Here is a 17,828-nt window from a genome sequence, read left to right as displayed (position 1 = left end):
TGTACCTGCCACACCACCACTCTCAACGTTCAGATCGCTATGGGACTTCTCGCAATTTCTCTCTCCTCCTCTGCAGCAAATAACATATGACCATGGATAGCAAATGAGAAGCAACAACAAATAATATCCGTCAGATTTTATTAGATTTTTTGCCATTCTACTGAAAAATGAAGATCATATTTCTTGTGGTTCACATTAGCATGTTGCTACATGGTAAGTTCATGCTCTTTTTAATAGTGATACTGAGAAATTTTCCTAATCAGTATTTTGTCTTGTTTTTCAGTAAGATATCAGAACATTCTTAAAACAAGATTAATTTTTTTAATAAGTAAAATTGTGTCTCATAACAGTAGATTTTCAGTAGATTTTAGATTTTTATTAACAAATAGTATTTCTTGTTGTAAATATGTGTATGTACAAAATTTATTCAGACACCTTCAACATTTCTTACATTATCACAGTTTATTCGCTATAGTTTAGAAAATGGTGATAAAATATGACAAGAGCTCAATTAAAGTGTGTCAGAACAAATTCATGTTGATAATGGCAGATAACTTTTATAGAAAGGTATATAATGGATTACAATCAACTAGGGCTGCAAATTGATTAATCGCAATTAATTTATTTAAAAAAAAATGTAATTACTACGTACACATACATTTATATAAAAATATGTTCGATTTATATGTAAAATATTTATATATCATATAAATTCTATACAAGTGTTTACGCACAATACATACAAATATTTATATATGAGACCCTGGACCACAAAACCAGTCTTAAGTCGCTGGGGTATATTTGTAGCAATAGCCAAAAATACATTGTATGGGTCAAAATTATTGATTTTTGTTTTATGGCAAAAATCATTAGGAAATTAAATAAAGATCATGTTCCATAAAGACATTTTGTAAAATTCCTACTGTAAATATATGAAAACTTAATTTTTGATTAGTAATATACACTGTGAAGAACTTTATTTGGACAACTTTAAAGATGATTTTCTCAATATTTTTATTTTTTTGCACCCTCAGATTCCAGATTTTCAAATAGCTGTATCTCGACCAAATATTAACCTATTCTAACAAACCATACATCAATGGAAAGCTTATCTCAGTTTTGAAAGATTTACCCTTATGACTGGTTTTGTGATCCAGGGTCACATATATATGTGTGTGTGTATGTGTTTATATATACATAATAAATATACACAGTACACACACATATGTAAACAAACTTTTATCTTGAATCGATTAATCGCGACTAATCGTTTTGCAGCCCTACAATCAACCAAAAATTCAGACAACTGTTAGTACGACAATAGTTACACAACTACCAATACTTTGTTGACCAATTTCTAAGCAATGCTTAATTTTGTTCAGTCTTGTTCAGTGGTGTAAAAAAGGTCGCATTAGCAATTAAAGAAAAAACTTTGAATAATTTGATCAGTTTTAATGGTAGTCCATTGTATGAAGAATGTTTGGGTATAATATGTCACAGTTTACTTTATTTTGCTATCCTCACTTACATAAATGAACTATAGTGTCCTGCACCCACTAGTAAAAAAAATATCAAAAATTATATCTGGTGTCTGAATAATTTTTGGTTTGACTGTATGTGCTATTATATATAATTACTATTTATCTATATATAAAGTAATTTGATAAATACTGTCATACTTAATGATTACCATGTTGTATTCATAGTATTTATGTCCGTATACTAAAGTATTGTGGCGTTATCATACTATATGTCTAAAACAAAACGGTTTTACCATTTTGGTACTCTAGGTGCCTTGCAAAAATCACTACGATAATCATAGCTTCCACAAAATTACAATATTTATCTGAGAGAATATTGCAAAGATTTGTTCATTTCATTATTTTATGAAAACAACTAAAATAAATATATTCTCTCTAGGTGTTTTCTCTGCTCAGGGCCGTTTTGCTCAAAAACTGCTGAATGACCTAATGGAGAACTACTCGAATGCTTTGCGGCCTGTGGAGGACACAGACAAAGCCCTTAACGTCACTCTACAGATCACACTCTCTCAGATCAAAGATATGGTGAGCACTAAACACACACACACACACACACACATACACACACACAAACATAAGTCTATGGAATACAGATATTAAATCCTGCACCTATTTTACCTCATAACTGTAATCAGTAATAGAACAGAATGAGTTTACATCTACATGCATCAGGCCTACTGCAGAAACGGTGGGTTTGAAATCACTTCCGTTGGTTCGGAGATCAAGGCATACTGTATATCGCACCAGCGAAACACCCACACGCTGTCCGACTGGCCTTGATGTGGCATGGGGTGTCTGTGTTCTCATCATACTTTGGCGACTTAATGCTGAAACCGCAAAGATTGCACAATTGCCCCAAACCTTTAACCTCTGAAAATACATGCCTTGCTCGAATTCATACTTATGCAGACCTACTGCTCAAATAACAACAGGTAATGTATGTATTGATAGCAAATACAGGTTATATTAGCACAACAAGCTTTTGCTTTAGCATACAGATGTTATGTTGAACGTCAGTTGGTGAACCACAACAGCAACTTATATGTTATATAAACAACTAAATCATTTAGTCAGAATATACAGCTGCATTGGAATGATCATCAGTGGAGAAAAATATATTTTTTGTCCAAATAATTATAATTGTCAATAGTAACAAACCAGCCACTTACCACTAGATTAATAGCTGTGGTCTTCACTACAGTTGCAGTTATAATGGATAACTGTAGGTGTCAGTACTTATCAAATGTTTATTGTGTGGATCCTCTTCTCATTATCTCTCTGTATCCTGTGACACTGTAAACATTATATGCGTGTATGTATAGCATGAGCTGCGTGACTAATGTATAATAGTTTCTAAAAAGTGTGCCACTGCGGATCATGTTTTATCCTTACTTTGAAGTGTTTATTTAGTGCATCAGTAAGTGTGATCAAGTTATCAAGTGACCTACAAAAGTACCATAAGATTTGTTTTTTAAAATCTTTTTTCATTGTTGTTGTTGTTTTCTCTATTAGGTTGTATATTTATTTTAGTGCTGTCAAACCGATTAATAGTGATTAATCACATCCAAAATAAAAGTTTTAGTTTACATAATATATATGTGCGTGCTGTGTATATTTATATGTATATATAAATGCACACTTACATGTATAAATTTACATGTATATATGAATTCATATTTCTATACGATTTATATTATATATAAATTGAAATATATATTAAATATATTTTATACATTTATATATACACATGTATATATATATATATATATATATATATATATGAAATATATTTAATATATCTCAATGTATGATTTAATATATATATGTATGTATACATTTATGTGTGTATGTATATACATCACACACACAAAAACTTTTATTTTGGATGCGATTAATCATGATTAATCGATTTGATAGCACTACTTCTTGTTGTCATAAAAGTAATGATTTATTCATTTGGTAAGGAGATATTCATTTGGAACAAACATATACTATAAGTGTAGCAATTTAAGTGAAACATTTAAATAACAAATAAATATAAACTTCAAAATATCTTACTGTATGGTTTGTCCCTCTGTTGCTTTAAATGCAGCACACAAGCTGAAGTCCTGAACACATGTCTGCATTGATATCCAGTATGATTTTGCATTGTATTAGTATTCTTCTTCAATGGAAGCAATAACGTCCAACCATTTCCACAAAATAGCTCACATGATCAATGCCACAAGTTTGTTTATTTGATTAGATAGTGACATGAGTATAAATGATGGATTTTTTGAGTGAACAATCTATTTAACTGCTGTAATTCACTTGTATGGTTTTGCTCAGTGTTTGTTTGCTCTGTCTGTGGATGATGGTTGTATAAGACTCTGGTAGACATTGTTTATGTGTGTTCCAGAAAGAGACGCGCTGATCAAACTCAATCAAATATTAATTTACTGAACCTGAGGAGTACTTTTAACCAATGAGATGTGATATGTGGAAGGCATTAAGTGCAACCTAAGGGTTCAGACTTTCTTTCCTTTCATTCTTCATTGTTGTGAGAAAGTGTTCCATGTACAACAACAGGGTTTTATCTTGCAGTGCAAGACCCTGTGTGACTGAATACTTGGTCTTAACATACAGTGTAACCCATACCGTTACCTCAAAGAAAAATAGATATCTAACCTTATCACATTTGAACATGTTCACAAGGGTTTCAAGCTCTAAAAAGTAACCCATACAACTCTAGGGGCATAGTCCTTAAAGGAGAACTCCACTTCCAGAACAACAATTTACAAATAATGTACTCAGTCCCTTGTTATTCAAGATGTTCATGTCTTTCTTTCTTCAGTCGTAAAGAAACTTTGTTTTTTGAGGAAAACATTTCAGCATTTTTCTCCATATAATGGACTGACATGGTGCCCCGATTTTGAACTTCCAAAATGCGGCTTAAATGCGGCTTCAAACAGTCCATTAAATGGAGAAAAATTCAGAAATGTTTTCCTCAAAAAACATAATTTCTTTAAGAAAGACATGAACATTTTGGATGACAAGGGGGTGAGTACATTATATGTGAATCTTTTGGAAGATGACTTCTCCTTTAATCCATAAGTCATTTGTGATCACTATGTATGATAAATAGAATAAGATTTAGGTGGTTATTCACTCACAAATCAAATAATTAATTAAATTATATATACAGAGCCCAAATCAAAAATGGCGAGACATCAGTAACATAATTTTTTAGATTTGTCCGATTCATGCAGGTCTGTAAATTAAATTTGCTTTGTGCGCTGTGTTTGATTCTTTGTGCTAGGATGAAAGGAACCAGGTGTTGACCACATACCTGTGGGTGCGTCAGATCTGGCATGACGCTTATCTGCGCTGGGATAAAGATGAGTATGATGGACTTGAGGTCATTCGAATACCCAGCAACCTTGTTTGGAGACCAGACATTGTTCTGTACAACAAGTAAATATGTGTCACATACACGCATTATCTTGCATAAAACAAGGAAACATACAAATCTGTTTATTTAAATATTACCTAATTCTTACCTAACATTCAAACTTAACTAATATAGAGCACAGGCTCAAACTGATTAATTAATGCATAAAAGATCGAATTATTGACCTCTGCATTTCTTTTTTGCTCAGTGCGGATGAGGAGGACTCCTCCGGACCCCCGGACACGAATGTGGTGTTGAGGTATAATGGTGAGATCACTTGGGACTCCCCTGCCATCACTAAGAGTTCCTGTAAGGTGGACGTCTCTTATTTCCCCTTTGATAGTCAGGAGTGCAACCTTACCTTTGGCTCCTGGACCTATAATGGCAACCAGGTATATGCACTTGAAAGGTGTACACGCAGAGCAAGTACAATAGTAAACATGCATGCTTGTGTTCAATTATTGCTATAAGTTACTAGGGATAACAGGTTTTTGTATTTGAATATGTAAAATGTACACACTGTTATGTTACATCAGATGTAACACATTGTCCCCTAATTCACTAGCTGTACGTATGAACAGGGTATTTGTAACACATTTGGGTTTTGCTAATTTTCTCAGAAAAACTTTAGTCTCAAAGGGATAGTTCAACCAAAAATGAAAGTTCTGTCATTAATTACTCATCCTCATGTTGTTCCAAACCCATATGACCTTCGTTCATCTTTGGAACACAAATTAAGATATTTTTATTGAAATACAGGTGCTTTCTGACTTTTAGACAGCAACACAAATATGACGTCCAAGGCCCAGAAACATCTCAGATCTCATCAAAAATATCATAATCTTATGGGTTTGGAATGGCATGAGGGAGAGTAATTAATGGTAGAATTTTCATTTTTGGTTTTTGGTATTCTTTCAAGTACATGCAAGTCAACTGTTGAATTAAAAATATCCGTAGGGACAGTTTACCCAAAAATGAAAACTCATTTACTCACCCTTCACTTGTTCCAAACCTGCATGAATTTCTTTCAGCTGTTGAACACAACAGAAGATATTTTGAAGAATGTTGGGAACCAAACAGTTGGTGGTAACCATTGACTTTTAAAGTATTAAAAAAATTCCATGAAAATCAATAGCTACCGACTGGCTCTTCTTCTGTGTTTATAAAAAAAACAAAAAAAAAACAAATCAACTCAATTGGAACAAGTGGAGGGTGAGTAAATGATGACAGAATTCTCATTTTTGGGATTATCCCTTCAACAAAAGGATGAAATAAAACACTAAATAAAATGCTCCACATACAGTGAATATATTGAAGATATATATGCTAATGCTAGTCAGCACATCCTCACCATCCACAGATTATGAAGTGAAATCAGAATATATATAAACAAATAGCAAGGAGGAACATTACCAGTTGTAAGTTAATAAATGTTTGGTGGCTGGACCTCTGTGTCTTCTTAATGCACAACCTCATTTCTGCACATAAAAAACATAAACAATAATAAATGGAACTTTCAAAGAAGAAATAATTATCTACAAACATTAAAATCATATATGGGGAGTTTATTTGCAAAAACCGATAAATGCCACTTTAAAAAGAGTGCCGTGCATTATTCTTCACACACAGCGCGATCTGAACCCTAAATACCTTGTCAAAAAAGCCGGTATTGTCCACTTTCAAGGCATTGCGGATTCACGTTTTACTGCAGAAACAGACACGCACCCTTGTTGTTTGTGAACAGAAGCCGTTAAGTCCATTTTAGCGAATCAGCGGGCTGTATTCAGGTCAGGTGACAAGGCTGCCAGTCAGTTTGAGAAAAGACGCGCTAGCTGAGAGGAGTATCGTTAGAGGTGACTAAAAAGTTATTGAAGATAACTTTGACGAACATGATGACTCTTTGATATCTTATTTAGGGAGTAAAAAGAAAATTAAAGCTGAAACCTTTTTATGGAACCTTGCTAAAGCAGGGGGAAAAACGACTGTTGGAGTTATCTGCTTTAGCTATAAAACAAACTTTTAATACATGAAAAATCATACTTTTAATTAACTTATTTTGTAAGTTACCTGCATTTATTTAAGTTATACTTAATCAAAACAACCCAGCTGCAGTTTGATGGATATTACTTGGAATGCACAAAAAAAAAAAAAAAAACATGATTTTTGAAAATAAATAAAAACGGAGTTATCTGTTTTTGCAAATAATCTCTTCATATATGAAGGGATATATATATATATATTTTAAAATCCATATCTAACGTAAATGAAACCCTGTTATACAGAGGTGATTTTGGAGGTGCATGGTAGAAAGAACTGTGAATTGTCTCTTACTAAATATTCAATCATATCCACTGTAACAACAGGTGGACATAAGGATGGGCATGGAGAGTGGAGACCTTTCAGACTTTGTGGAAAACGTGGAATGGGAGTGTCACGGCATGCCGGCCGTTAGGAACGTCATAATGTATGGCTGCTGCTCCGACCCGTACCCTGACATAACGTACACAGTTCTGCTCAAGCGGCGTTCTTCCTTCTACATCTTCAATCTTCTTCTGCCGTGTTTCCTCATCTCTTTCCTGGCTCCACTGGGTTTCTACCTGCCTGCTGATTCTGGAGAGAAGGTCTCACTGGGGGTGACGGTTCTGCTGGCTCTGACTGTATTTCAGCTGATGGTGGCTGAGAGTATGCCACCTTCAGAAAGTGTTCCACTAATCGGTGAGTTTACAGTAGAGCAGTTTTCTTTTTTTTTTAAATTGTCACTGTCTGTTAAAATGCTATATGTGTTCTTCATACAGTTTGGATCTAAACAAAAGTGACGCTGTAAAGTGGCTCAAAACATCTAGACTTTTGTCATTGTCATTGTGATTACAGACTTTACTCATGGCTCAATTGGCCTCCTAGTGGAAGTTGCAATGAACTGTTTGTTTGTGAAGTGAAAGCAGAGTACATGGTACACATCACAGTCTCAGTAAAACTCTCTGTTGGAAATGAATCATTTGGAGATGTTCAAATATAATATGTCATGCAAACTGAAGAAAAACAGTGTCTAGCATTGAAAATTGGACATGCAAACAGTACATACAGACAATCCATTCCTGTAAACTGTTGTATGAACAGGGCAATTCAGTGCATACTTGTTGTCAGTCCCAAACACTGATTGTGTGATTGTACAGCGCTATGCGCTTGAAACCCTGTTGTAAATGTTATGGCCAGTGATCAGCAATCTCCACGTAAAACTGATTGTGCAGACCAAACCGTGAGTTGTAGAAACTTGACACTTGGAGGGGTGGTAGTATTCACGCCGACAACGTCACCAAGGCTTGTCCCAAACGGCCTGACGGAGGCACTACAGTGATTAAAAGTACAAAATTGCTCGTAACTCCTACACTGTAAAAAAAAATTTGTTGTGTCAACTTAAAATAATTTGTAACCTGGCTGCCTTAAAATTTTAAGTTCAGCCAACTCAAAAAAAAAGTTTAATCAATTTGAAATGTTAAATTATACTAAGTGACAATTTGAGTTGAATCAACTTAAATTTTTAAGGTAGCTGGGTTACTTACCCATCTGTTAAGTTTAGCAAACACAAATATCTAAGTTGTTACTTAGTACAACTTAGTAACATTTCAAGTTAATTAAACTTATTTTAGTTGACTGAACTTAAAATTTTAAGGCAGCAGGGTAACAAATTATTTTAAGCTAATTCAACAAATTGTGTTTTTTATTTTTTACAGTGTAAACCGTCAGTCACAGGCTCAAGTGTCTGGAATCCTTGGCTCACTTCGGACAAATGTCTCAAATTCAGTTGTGAGCCTGTGAAATTTTCGGGAATTTTGGATTATTTGAAAAGCCTACTTTTGCGAACTAGTCCTAAGTTTTTCGTCTGACCAGAACCAAACAAGTACAGAAAGATTTTCTGGAGAATGGATATCAATAATCATCAAAAAAAAGTTGAACTTTGGATTCATTGTCACAAAAGGATCCCAAAACGTTTGAAAGGGGCAGGGAAACTTTTAGTAAAATGCCTATAACTCCTGAACGGAATGAGATATCTTCTCCAAAATAAGAACACTTAAGTAAGAGTTTAGTCTGAGCTCACAGGACAAAAATCTCAGAGCTTGGGCATTTGGTGGCACTATAAAAATCAACATGAAAATCAATGTGGACGGTCTTGGTCCAAAGTGCCACAAAACATGAAAAAAAAAAAGTTTGAGCACCTATTAGACAAGGTTAATGGAGGCCAATCGGGAAAAAACTCAGTGGGCATGTTCAACTCATGGCCCAAAAAGGTCTGTGAGAAATTTGACAGAAATCTGCCATTGGGAGGCGATATCACATTTTTGATTTACAGGTTATAGGCTTGCTAAATAATGTCTTTTTTCATATGTGCTTAAAAGCTCTTGAATGCCGATAATCTCTGCTTGCAGCTATATTTGTTATTTATCCCTTGTTTGTCTTTCCTATAGGAAAATACTACATTGCAACAATGACCATGATAACAGCCTCTACATCTTTGACTATCTTTATCATGAATATACACTTCTGTGGAGCAGAAGCCAAACCTGTGCCCCACTGGGCCAAAGTTCTGATAATAGATTACATGTCGAAGATCTTCTTTGTGTATGAGGTAGGGGAGAACTGCACCACTCCTGAAAGCGACCGAGGCCCATTATACTCTGAAGACCCACTGGCTAGCCTGGAGAGAGATGGGTATTTTGACAAAGGGTTTTATGGAGACTCTCACCATGATGACAGAAACCACAGTCAGTTTAATGGGTACAGTCACAGAGACCACCGCCATGGGAATGGGTACCATCACAACAACAGTCCCTATCAACAACAGAGGCATGGCCAGCAAAGAAGGACCCGCTCATCTTCAAATTCCCCTATCCGACAGAGTGCCCATCATCCAAAATACACACACTACATTGGTCGAGATGGAAGCGAAAAGCTCCCACTGACAAGCCAGGAGAAACTCAAAGACAGCGAACTCTCCATTCCAGAAAAACTTGGATACACCTACGATCACGGCAATGGCTATCTCAATGGAGTTGGCTACCACCACGATAATAGCTATGGCAAAACCTTTGGGGCAGATAGTTACAATAAGACCACCACTGGCACAGGATGTGTACGCATCTGTGACCAACATCAGAAAGTGGTGCAAAACATTGAGTACATAGCTAACTGTTTCAGAGAGCAGAGGGCACACCAGGCCAAAGGGGCTGAGTGGAAGAAGGTTGCCAAGGTAATGGACAGGTTCTTCATGTGGGTGTTTTTCATCATGGTCTTCCTCATGAGTATCCTTGTCCTGGCCAAGGCAACCTAAAGCGTTTACACCTTAAAGAGGCAATCAGTTGATTATATATTGGCTAACACTATGTGTCAAAAGACCAGTTAGTTAATAATTGTTCAGTTTTTCATAAAATAATTCCTATAATCCTGTACTGGCAAATGGGCTCATGTTCTACATTTAACTTCTGGGTTACAATTACTGCACAGATGTTAGTTGTCTGAATGTCTCGTTTTCTTCCATTCAAGAAGATTATCTGGTTGTAACAGTTAAAGAAATGGCATTAATATTTCAGGTGTAGACGTGTTCCCACATGTGTATATAGGGTAACACAATCTTTGTCTGGCATGGACACACATTAATAATGCACAATTAACCCTGCACATGTGCATGGACAGACATCCACACTAGCGCATATTAAAAATGCATAAATAGACCAGTCTTGAATGTTGTTCACACACACAGTGCAAAATTTGCATCCTGGAACAATCTTATCTCAGAGAATTCTGCAATTTCTGTATTTTCTTATTTCTTTGATTTGCTGTGCTTGTTCCTTGCTTTGTTCTCTGCCTAAATTATACTTTGCAAATGGTGCTACACAAATAAAAAACTTTAGCAATCACAGAATCTTAGAAATAACATAAAAATGAGATTATATGGATTTTATGGAGACATCAGTTCATGCACTTGTAAGAATGGTATAAGAATTAAACCAAGCCTTGCCGCAAAATTAGCTCCTGAAATGCAGATTAGTGGAGAGACTTATTTATTAGGTACTGGCCTAAACCTCTATCTACTTGTTAAGCCATAACTTCAGGAATACTGTTACGTGTCTACTAATTTCAACTGAGCATATCTCAACAGTTGTTTATGAACACTATTTACTCAAATCACACATTTAAGCTAAGCCTTGGAAGACAAATGGTATACACTACAATCTCCAGGTTCCCAGACACCCATTTTTTAACAATTCATAAATAATGAATCACTGTCTAGCCATTTGAGATCTCGGTTTGGGGATAAAGGTTAGGATCATGAATTTTATGTAGTATTACAGCACACCTTGAACGTATATTAGCACCATTTGTTGTTTGCTTTTGGCCAGACCCAGAAACAGTGTTGCATGATGTCAGACTTAAATTGATAGCCTATGTGGATTAAACCAAGTCAAAGAAATGAAAGGGGAACACCTGTGTGTGGACAAAAAAAAAAAAAAAACATTATGAAATTACCATTCATCCATTCTCCAAACTGCTTGTCCTATATAGGGTCATTGTGATGTTGGAGTCTATCCCAAGATCTCAGCATCCCAGCAGGAACACACCTTGAACAAATGTCCAATCTATTACAGGGCTACTAAGTACTTACTCTAACATAAGTATACCCTTACATTTAGTAGTGATGCTATGTTCCTATCCAGCAACTGCTGTTACATCCCCACCTATGTCAAAATAAAACCTATTCCCTTCAAACTCTTCTTATTCCATTTCTAGTCCATTTTACTTAGTCCAGTCACAGTGAGAAACAGGTCAGATCCTGTTGTGTTGCAGCACTGGGCTAAACTCCAGTAAAACTCTGGTGAGTTCTGTGCTAACACTCTCATATATATAATCATATAATCAGATTTGGGCAAATAGTATGCATATTTGGCATGCTGTTCGAGTGGAGAGCTCTGTGCTCAGAATTTAGCCCAAACCCATACTCCATCTGCTATAAGCTGCGATAGGAATAGTTAGGAGTGAGAAGTTGAGGTGGAGGTGGGATGCCAGAAGGTAAGTTGGCTGTATATACTTACTATCATGCTAATTGAGTTGACTATCTGGATGTGCTCCACCTGTGCTAAATTGGTTGATTGTCTGTACATGCTCCTCCTAAACTTTGTTAATAAAACATAATATAGTGTCACGTTGAACTTATCATAATGGAATAACTTGGACAGCCAACTTAAATGTAACCCATCAAAAACAACCCAGATGAGACTTAAACCCACAATCCCTAACTGCAGACACTGATGCATTTCCCCATTAGGCTAGTGGTTTTCAAATTAAATGAAACCCAGCAAAATTACCCAAGTGGGAGTTGAACCCACAGTCACCAGCTCCAGAGCCTGATGCCTTATCCATTACATCACTGGACCTCCCCATGGCAAGCTCGGCCTAAGACTACATGCCACAGTCTGGCAACATTTGGTCAGCAACCAATGACCTGCAGTATACCCATTTCTTGCACAGCCAACTTAAATGAAACCCAGCAAAGCTGACCCAGGTGGGACTTGAACCCACAATCCCCAGCTCCGGAGGCTGATGCCTTATCCATTAGGCCACTAGGCCTTCATGTTATAAGTTTGGCCTTTAAGACTACATATCCATGGTCTGGCATGACTCAGTTACAGCACCGAGATACGTATTATACCCATTTCTTGCACAGCCAACCTAAAAGAAAACCAGCAAAGCTGACCCAGGTGGGATTATCTATAGGTCACTGGGCCTGCCCATGGCAAGCTTGGCCTAAGACTACATGCCACAGTCTGGCAACATTTGGTCAGCAACCAATGACCTGCAGTATACCCATTTCTTGCACAGCCAACTTAAATGAAACCCAGCAAAGTTGACCCAGGTGGGACTTGAACCCACAATCCCCAGCTCCGGAGGCTGATACCTTATCCATTAGGCCACTGGGCCTGCATGTTATAAACTTGGCCTTTAAGACTACATATCCATGGTCTGGCATGACTCAGTTACAGCACCAAGATATGTATTATACCCATTTCTTGCACAGCCAACCTAAAAGAAAACCAGCAAAGTTGACCCAGGTGGGATTATCCACAGGTCACTGGGCCGGCCTATGGCAAGCTCGGCCTAAGACTACATGCCACAGTCTGGCAACATTTGGTCAGCAACCAATGACCTGCAGTATACCCATTTCTTGCACAGCCAACTTAAATGAAACCCAGCAAAGTTGACCTAGGTGGGACTTAAACCCACAATCCCCAGCTCCGGAGGCTGATACCTTATCCATTAGGCCACTGGGCCTGCATGTTATAAGCTTGGCCTTTAAGACTACATATCCATGGTCTGGCATGACTCAGTTACAGCACCAAGATACGTATTATACCCATTTCTTGCACAGCCAACCTAAAAGAAAACCAGCAAAGCTGACCCAGGTGGGATTATCTACAGGTCACTGGGCCTGCCCATGGCAAGCTTGGCCTAAGACTACATGCCACAGTCTGGCAACATTTGGTCAGCAACCAATGACCTGCAGTATACCCATTTCTTGCACAGCCAACTTAAATGAAACCCAGCAAAGTTGACCCAGGTGGGACTTGAACCCACAATCCCCAGCTCCGGAGGCTGATACCTTATCCATTAGGCCACTGGGCCTGCATGTTATAAACTTGGCCTTTAAGACTACATATCCATGGTCTGGCATGACTCAGTTACAGCACCAAGATATGTATTATACCCATTTCTTGCACAGCCAACCTAAAAGAAAACCAGCAAAGTTGACCCAGGTGGGATTATCTACAGGTCACTGGGCCGGCCTATGGCAAGCTCGGCCTAAGACTACATGCCACAGTCTGGCAACATTTGGTCAGCAACCAATGACCTGCAGTATACCCATTTCTTGCACAGCCAACTTAAATGAAACCCAGCAAAGTTGACCTAGGTGGGACTTGAGCCCACAGTCCCCATCTCCAAAGGCTGATGCCTTATCCTTTAGGCAACTGGGCCTCCCCCATGGCAAGATTGCATGCCTAAGACTACATGCCACAGTCTGGCAACATTTGGTTAACAATCAATGACCTGCAGTATGGCCATTTCTTGCACAGACAACTTAAATGAAACCCAGCAAAGCTGACCCAGGTGGGCCTTCTCTTGGTGAGCTTGGCCTAAGGCTACATGTCCACAGTCTGGCAGCATTTGGTTAGATCAGGGGTACTCAACCCTGGTCCTGGAGATCGACTTTCCTGCAGAGCTCAGCTCCAACCCTGACCAAATACACCTGAACCAGCTAATTAGGATCTCAAGGAGCGTTTGCTAATTACAGACAGGTGTGTTTGATTAGGGTTGGAACTAAACTCTGCAGGAAAGTCGACCTCCAGGAGCAGGGTTGGGCACCCCTGGGTTAGATAAACACAATCTATGGTATGCCCATTTCTTGCACAGTCAACTTACATGAAACCCAACAAAGCTGACCAAGGTGGGACTTGAACCCACAATCCCAGCTCCAGAGACTGATGCCTCATCCATTAGGCCACTGGGTCTCCCCATGGCAAGCTTGGCCTAAGACTACATGCCACAGTCTGGCAACATTCGGTTAGAGAGCCATGACCTGCAGTATACCCATTTCTTGCACAGTCAACTTAAACAAAAACCAGCAAAGTTGACCCAGGTGGGACTTGAACCCACAATCCCCAGCTCCGGAGGCTGATGCCTTATCCATTAGGCCACTGGGCCTTCTTTTGGTGAGCTTGGCCTAAGACTACATGTCCACAGTCTGGCAGCATTTGGTTAGATAAACACAGTCTATGGCAGGGGTGCTCAATCCTGCTTCTGGAAATCTACCTTCCTGCAGAGTTTAGTTCCAACCCTGACCAAACACACCTGTCTGTAATTATCAAGTGCTCCTTCAGATCCTAATTAGTTGGTTCAGGTGTGTTCGATCAGGGTTGGAGCTGAACTCTGCAGGAAGGTAGATCTCCAGGAGCAGGACTGAGCACCCCCATTTCTTGCACAGCCAACTTACATGAAACCCAGCAAAGCTGACCCAGGTGGGACTTGAACCCACAATCCCAAGCTCTGGAGGCCTTATCCATTAGGCCACTGGGCCTTCACTTCGCAAGCTTGGCCTCAGTTTTTTTCCTCAGTTATGTATCTTGTATATGGATTTAACATCATCCACTGCTCAATATACAGCATCAAACTAAGATAAATAAAGTTTGGTTTCTATAATGCTTACAAGAATACATCTTAAAATATATGTAGAGGTACAATTAGCATCAAGCTACATTTGTAAATTTATGTGATTATTAATGTTTTTTTGCCAAGTGCTTGAATAGCTTCCAACTGAGATCTAAAGTGGATTTTTATTCTATAATAGGCAGACATGCACTCTTTGTATGATTGAGAATGGGTTGAATGTCAGATCGCATATTGTTAAAGGATCGGATGCAAAATCCACTTTTACATGCTGTTTGCATATATATGTGTCTTAGCAGTGCGTGAACACAACCACCCCACAATGATAAAAATCCATTCACTCCTTTTTTGGATCCCCCCAAAAATGGAACATTCTCAATTATCAAGCCGTTTTGATTTTCTGAGCATTATGACATGATGCTCAGGCCCCCCTACAACCACAGACTTACTGTCCTGTTTTACGTATTTTTCTTTAAAACAGCGCTGCAGGAAAGTGGAGTAGATTGCATGTTTTTATATTTTACGTGTATTAATATTTGCTACGTGTTGAATTAAAGTTTTTAAAAAGACATTATCATGACCGTTGCAGCATCTGAGGACATTTTGCATGACCATGGCTTAAAGGGGTGGCCACACTGCACCTTTCATTCCATTAACTTCCATTCTTTTTAATGCAATTGTGTCAGCCCTAACACACAAGCTTGTGCAAAAAGTTTTGCATTTTGCTGCTCTCCAAAGTTCAAGCTTGGTGAACTCTGACCTGTAAATTCGCATCACTTGAAATTGTGTGGTCAACAGCAGAATGATACATCACAACATAACCTTGTAGCTAAATTTAAAATAACATAAATTTAAAACTGCAGCACTGCAGAAAAGTGGAGTAGATTTATGTTGTTAAAAAAAAAGATGTTGCAAAGCATGACATCATATCACAATTGTTGCAGCATACAAAGAAATTTTGCATGCTCAAAAGTCTAGTGGTACTCAGGCTCTCTGGTGGTATGCAGAGGAATCACTAAATTAAATATAAATTAATGTTAAAACACAATACAATTTAATTTAATCTGTACAATACCATTTTTATTTAAGTTTTAGGAACACATTTTAATTGAATCATTATTTAAGTTTTTCATTTACCTGTTTGAAAGCACTGTGCAGTGTTAATGTGCAAACTGTGTATTTTCAGTGTTGAAGTGGCTGACAACAATAAATATTCTTATTAGGAATAAAAAAATGCCTTGCTTTTGAACTGTGCAGAGCTGTAGCTGAATAGTTAGGCCTACTACACTACTGTATTTTAATGCTGGTCATTATGGTCGTACTTGGAGAGCCAAATATTTTCTGAGGTGGTACTTGGTAAAGTTTGAGAACCACTGGTCTAGTGTGACCACAGCTTAAAGCCAAGTATACTTCGTTTTTGTATATGTACGCTAGCGTACAAAAATCAAGATGAAACGAAGTAAGACTGCATGTCCACAGTCTGGCAGTCTGGCCTCTTTATGGAGATGTTGTAAACAAGTGGGACTAACAGAAAATTATTAATCATTTTGGCAATCCATCTGTGCATATAATACACTTGCCAAAATGATTAATAATTTTCTGTTAGTCCCACTTGTTTACAATGTACACACACAATAGTAAAATGTTTGTGTTGGTGGAGTTGAATTTGAAAATAGTGAAACTAATATTAATCAGTCAATGAATTTAAGTTGGCTGTGCAAGAAATGGGTATACTACAGATTAAAGGTCTGGAACTAAGTGTTGCCAGACTGTGGACATGCAGTCTTACTTCGTTTCATCTTACTTGATGAGCGTACATATACAAAAACGAAGTATACTTGGCTTTAAGCTGTGGTCACACTAGACCAGTGGTTCTCAAACTTTACCAAGTACCACCTCAGAAAATATTTGGCTCTCCAAGTACGACCATAATGATCAGCTTTAAAATACAAGAGTGTAGTAGGCGTAACTATTCAGCTACAGCTCTGCTAATCTAAGAAACTTCTTTAGTAATGTTTTACACACATTGTTTACTTAAAAAAACAAACAAACAAACAAAAATGATATCTAAAAGGCGCCCAGTACTAGGAAAGACTATTAATGAAGTTAATCTATTAAAGGTGTAATGAAATATAATTACAGTGTTTTTGTTGTTGTTGTTTTAAACTTGAAATAAAAAATTAAAATTTGACTTTAATTATGATAATTATCAATACTGACTAATATGAAAGTGTTATAGATTGTTTGTTACCTTTTTTTGCTTTTAATATCACATAAAGGTGGAAAAAGGTCTGACATTATCTTGGATTCATTTTTTTTCTCAAAAACAGCACAACCCACCAAGGTACAACAAAGAATTTATCCAAGGAAACACAACATGCTTCCACAATGTTAGTATTTGGTTACATACTACAGTTTAGTTATTTTAATAGATCCAATTAATAAATGTTCTAGGAACATTCCATTTTGGTTTTATTTTTATAAACATTACATAATGTTCCCAGAATGTTTTACATCCTACAAATATATACAGGGAAGACGGAAAATGCATTCAGTGGGATAAAAATGTTATCATTAGTCATCATTATAAATATTATTTATTTTAGATGTTTTTTAAAGACTAAGAAGTCTATTGGTCGTTATAA

General features: G+C 37.3%; 1 protein-coding gene and 4 non-coding genes across 5 annotated transcripts; 1 reads left to right on the top strand and 4 right to left on the bottom strand.

Annotated features, from left to right (window-relative positions):
• chrna9a (cholinergic receptor, nicotinic, alpha 9a) lies at positions 1–10,857 on the top strand. The gene is made up of 6 exons (XM_051116052.1): positions 1–213; positions 1,921–2,066; positions 4,840–4,994; positions 5,180–5,363; positions 7,335–7,686; positions 9,435–10,857. Exons 1-6 carry the CDS (start codon positions 168–170, stop codon positions 10,295–10,297), a joined length of 1,746 nt encoding a protein of 581 aa, XP_050972009.1. The 5' UTR covers positions 1–167; the 3' UTR covers positions 10,298–10,857.
• A 1,661-nt stretch (positions 10,858–12,518) lies between these two features.
• Positions 12,519–12,591, bottom strand: trnar-ccg (transfer RNA arginine (anticodon CCG)). Its single transcript has one exon. It is a non-coding gene; the product is annotated as a tRNA-Arg (tRNA).
• A 278-nt stretch (positions 12,592–12,869) lies between these two features.
• Positions 12,870–12,942, bottom strand: trnar-ccg (transfer RNA arginine (anticodon CCG)). Its single transcript has one exon. It is a non-coding gene; the product is annotated as a tRNA-Arg (tRNA).
• A 629-nt stretch (positions 12,943–13,571) lies between these two features.
• On the bottom strand, positions 13,572–13,644 carry trnar-ccg (transfer RNA arginine (anticodon CCG)). The gene has a single exon. It is a non-coding gene; the product is annotated as a tRNA-Arg (tRNA).
• A 1,004-nt stretch (positions 13,645–14,648) lies between these two features.
• trnar-ccg (transfer RNA arginine (anticodon CCG)) lies at positions 14,649–14,721 on the bottom strand. The gene has a single exon. It is a non-coding gene; the product is annotated as a tRNA-Arg (tRNA).
• Positions 14,722–17,828: the final 3,107 nt, after the last annotated feature.

The sequence above is a fragment of the Labeo rohita genome, chromosome 1 (assembly GCF_022985175.1).
Source record: "Labeo rohita strain BAU-BD-2019 chromosome 1, IGBB_LRoh.1.0, whole genome shotgun sequence".
Taxonomy (NCBI): domain Eukaryota; kingdom Metazoa; phylum Chordata; class Actinopteri; order Cypriniformes; family Cyprinidae; genus Labeo; species Labeo rohita.
This window is presented reverse-complemented; position numbering and strand designations above follow the sequence as displayed.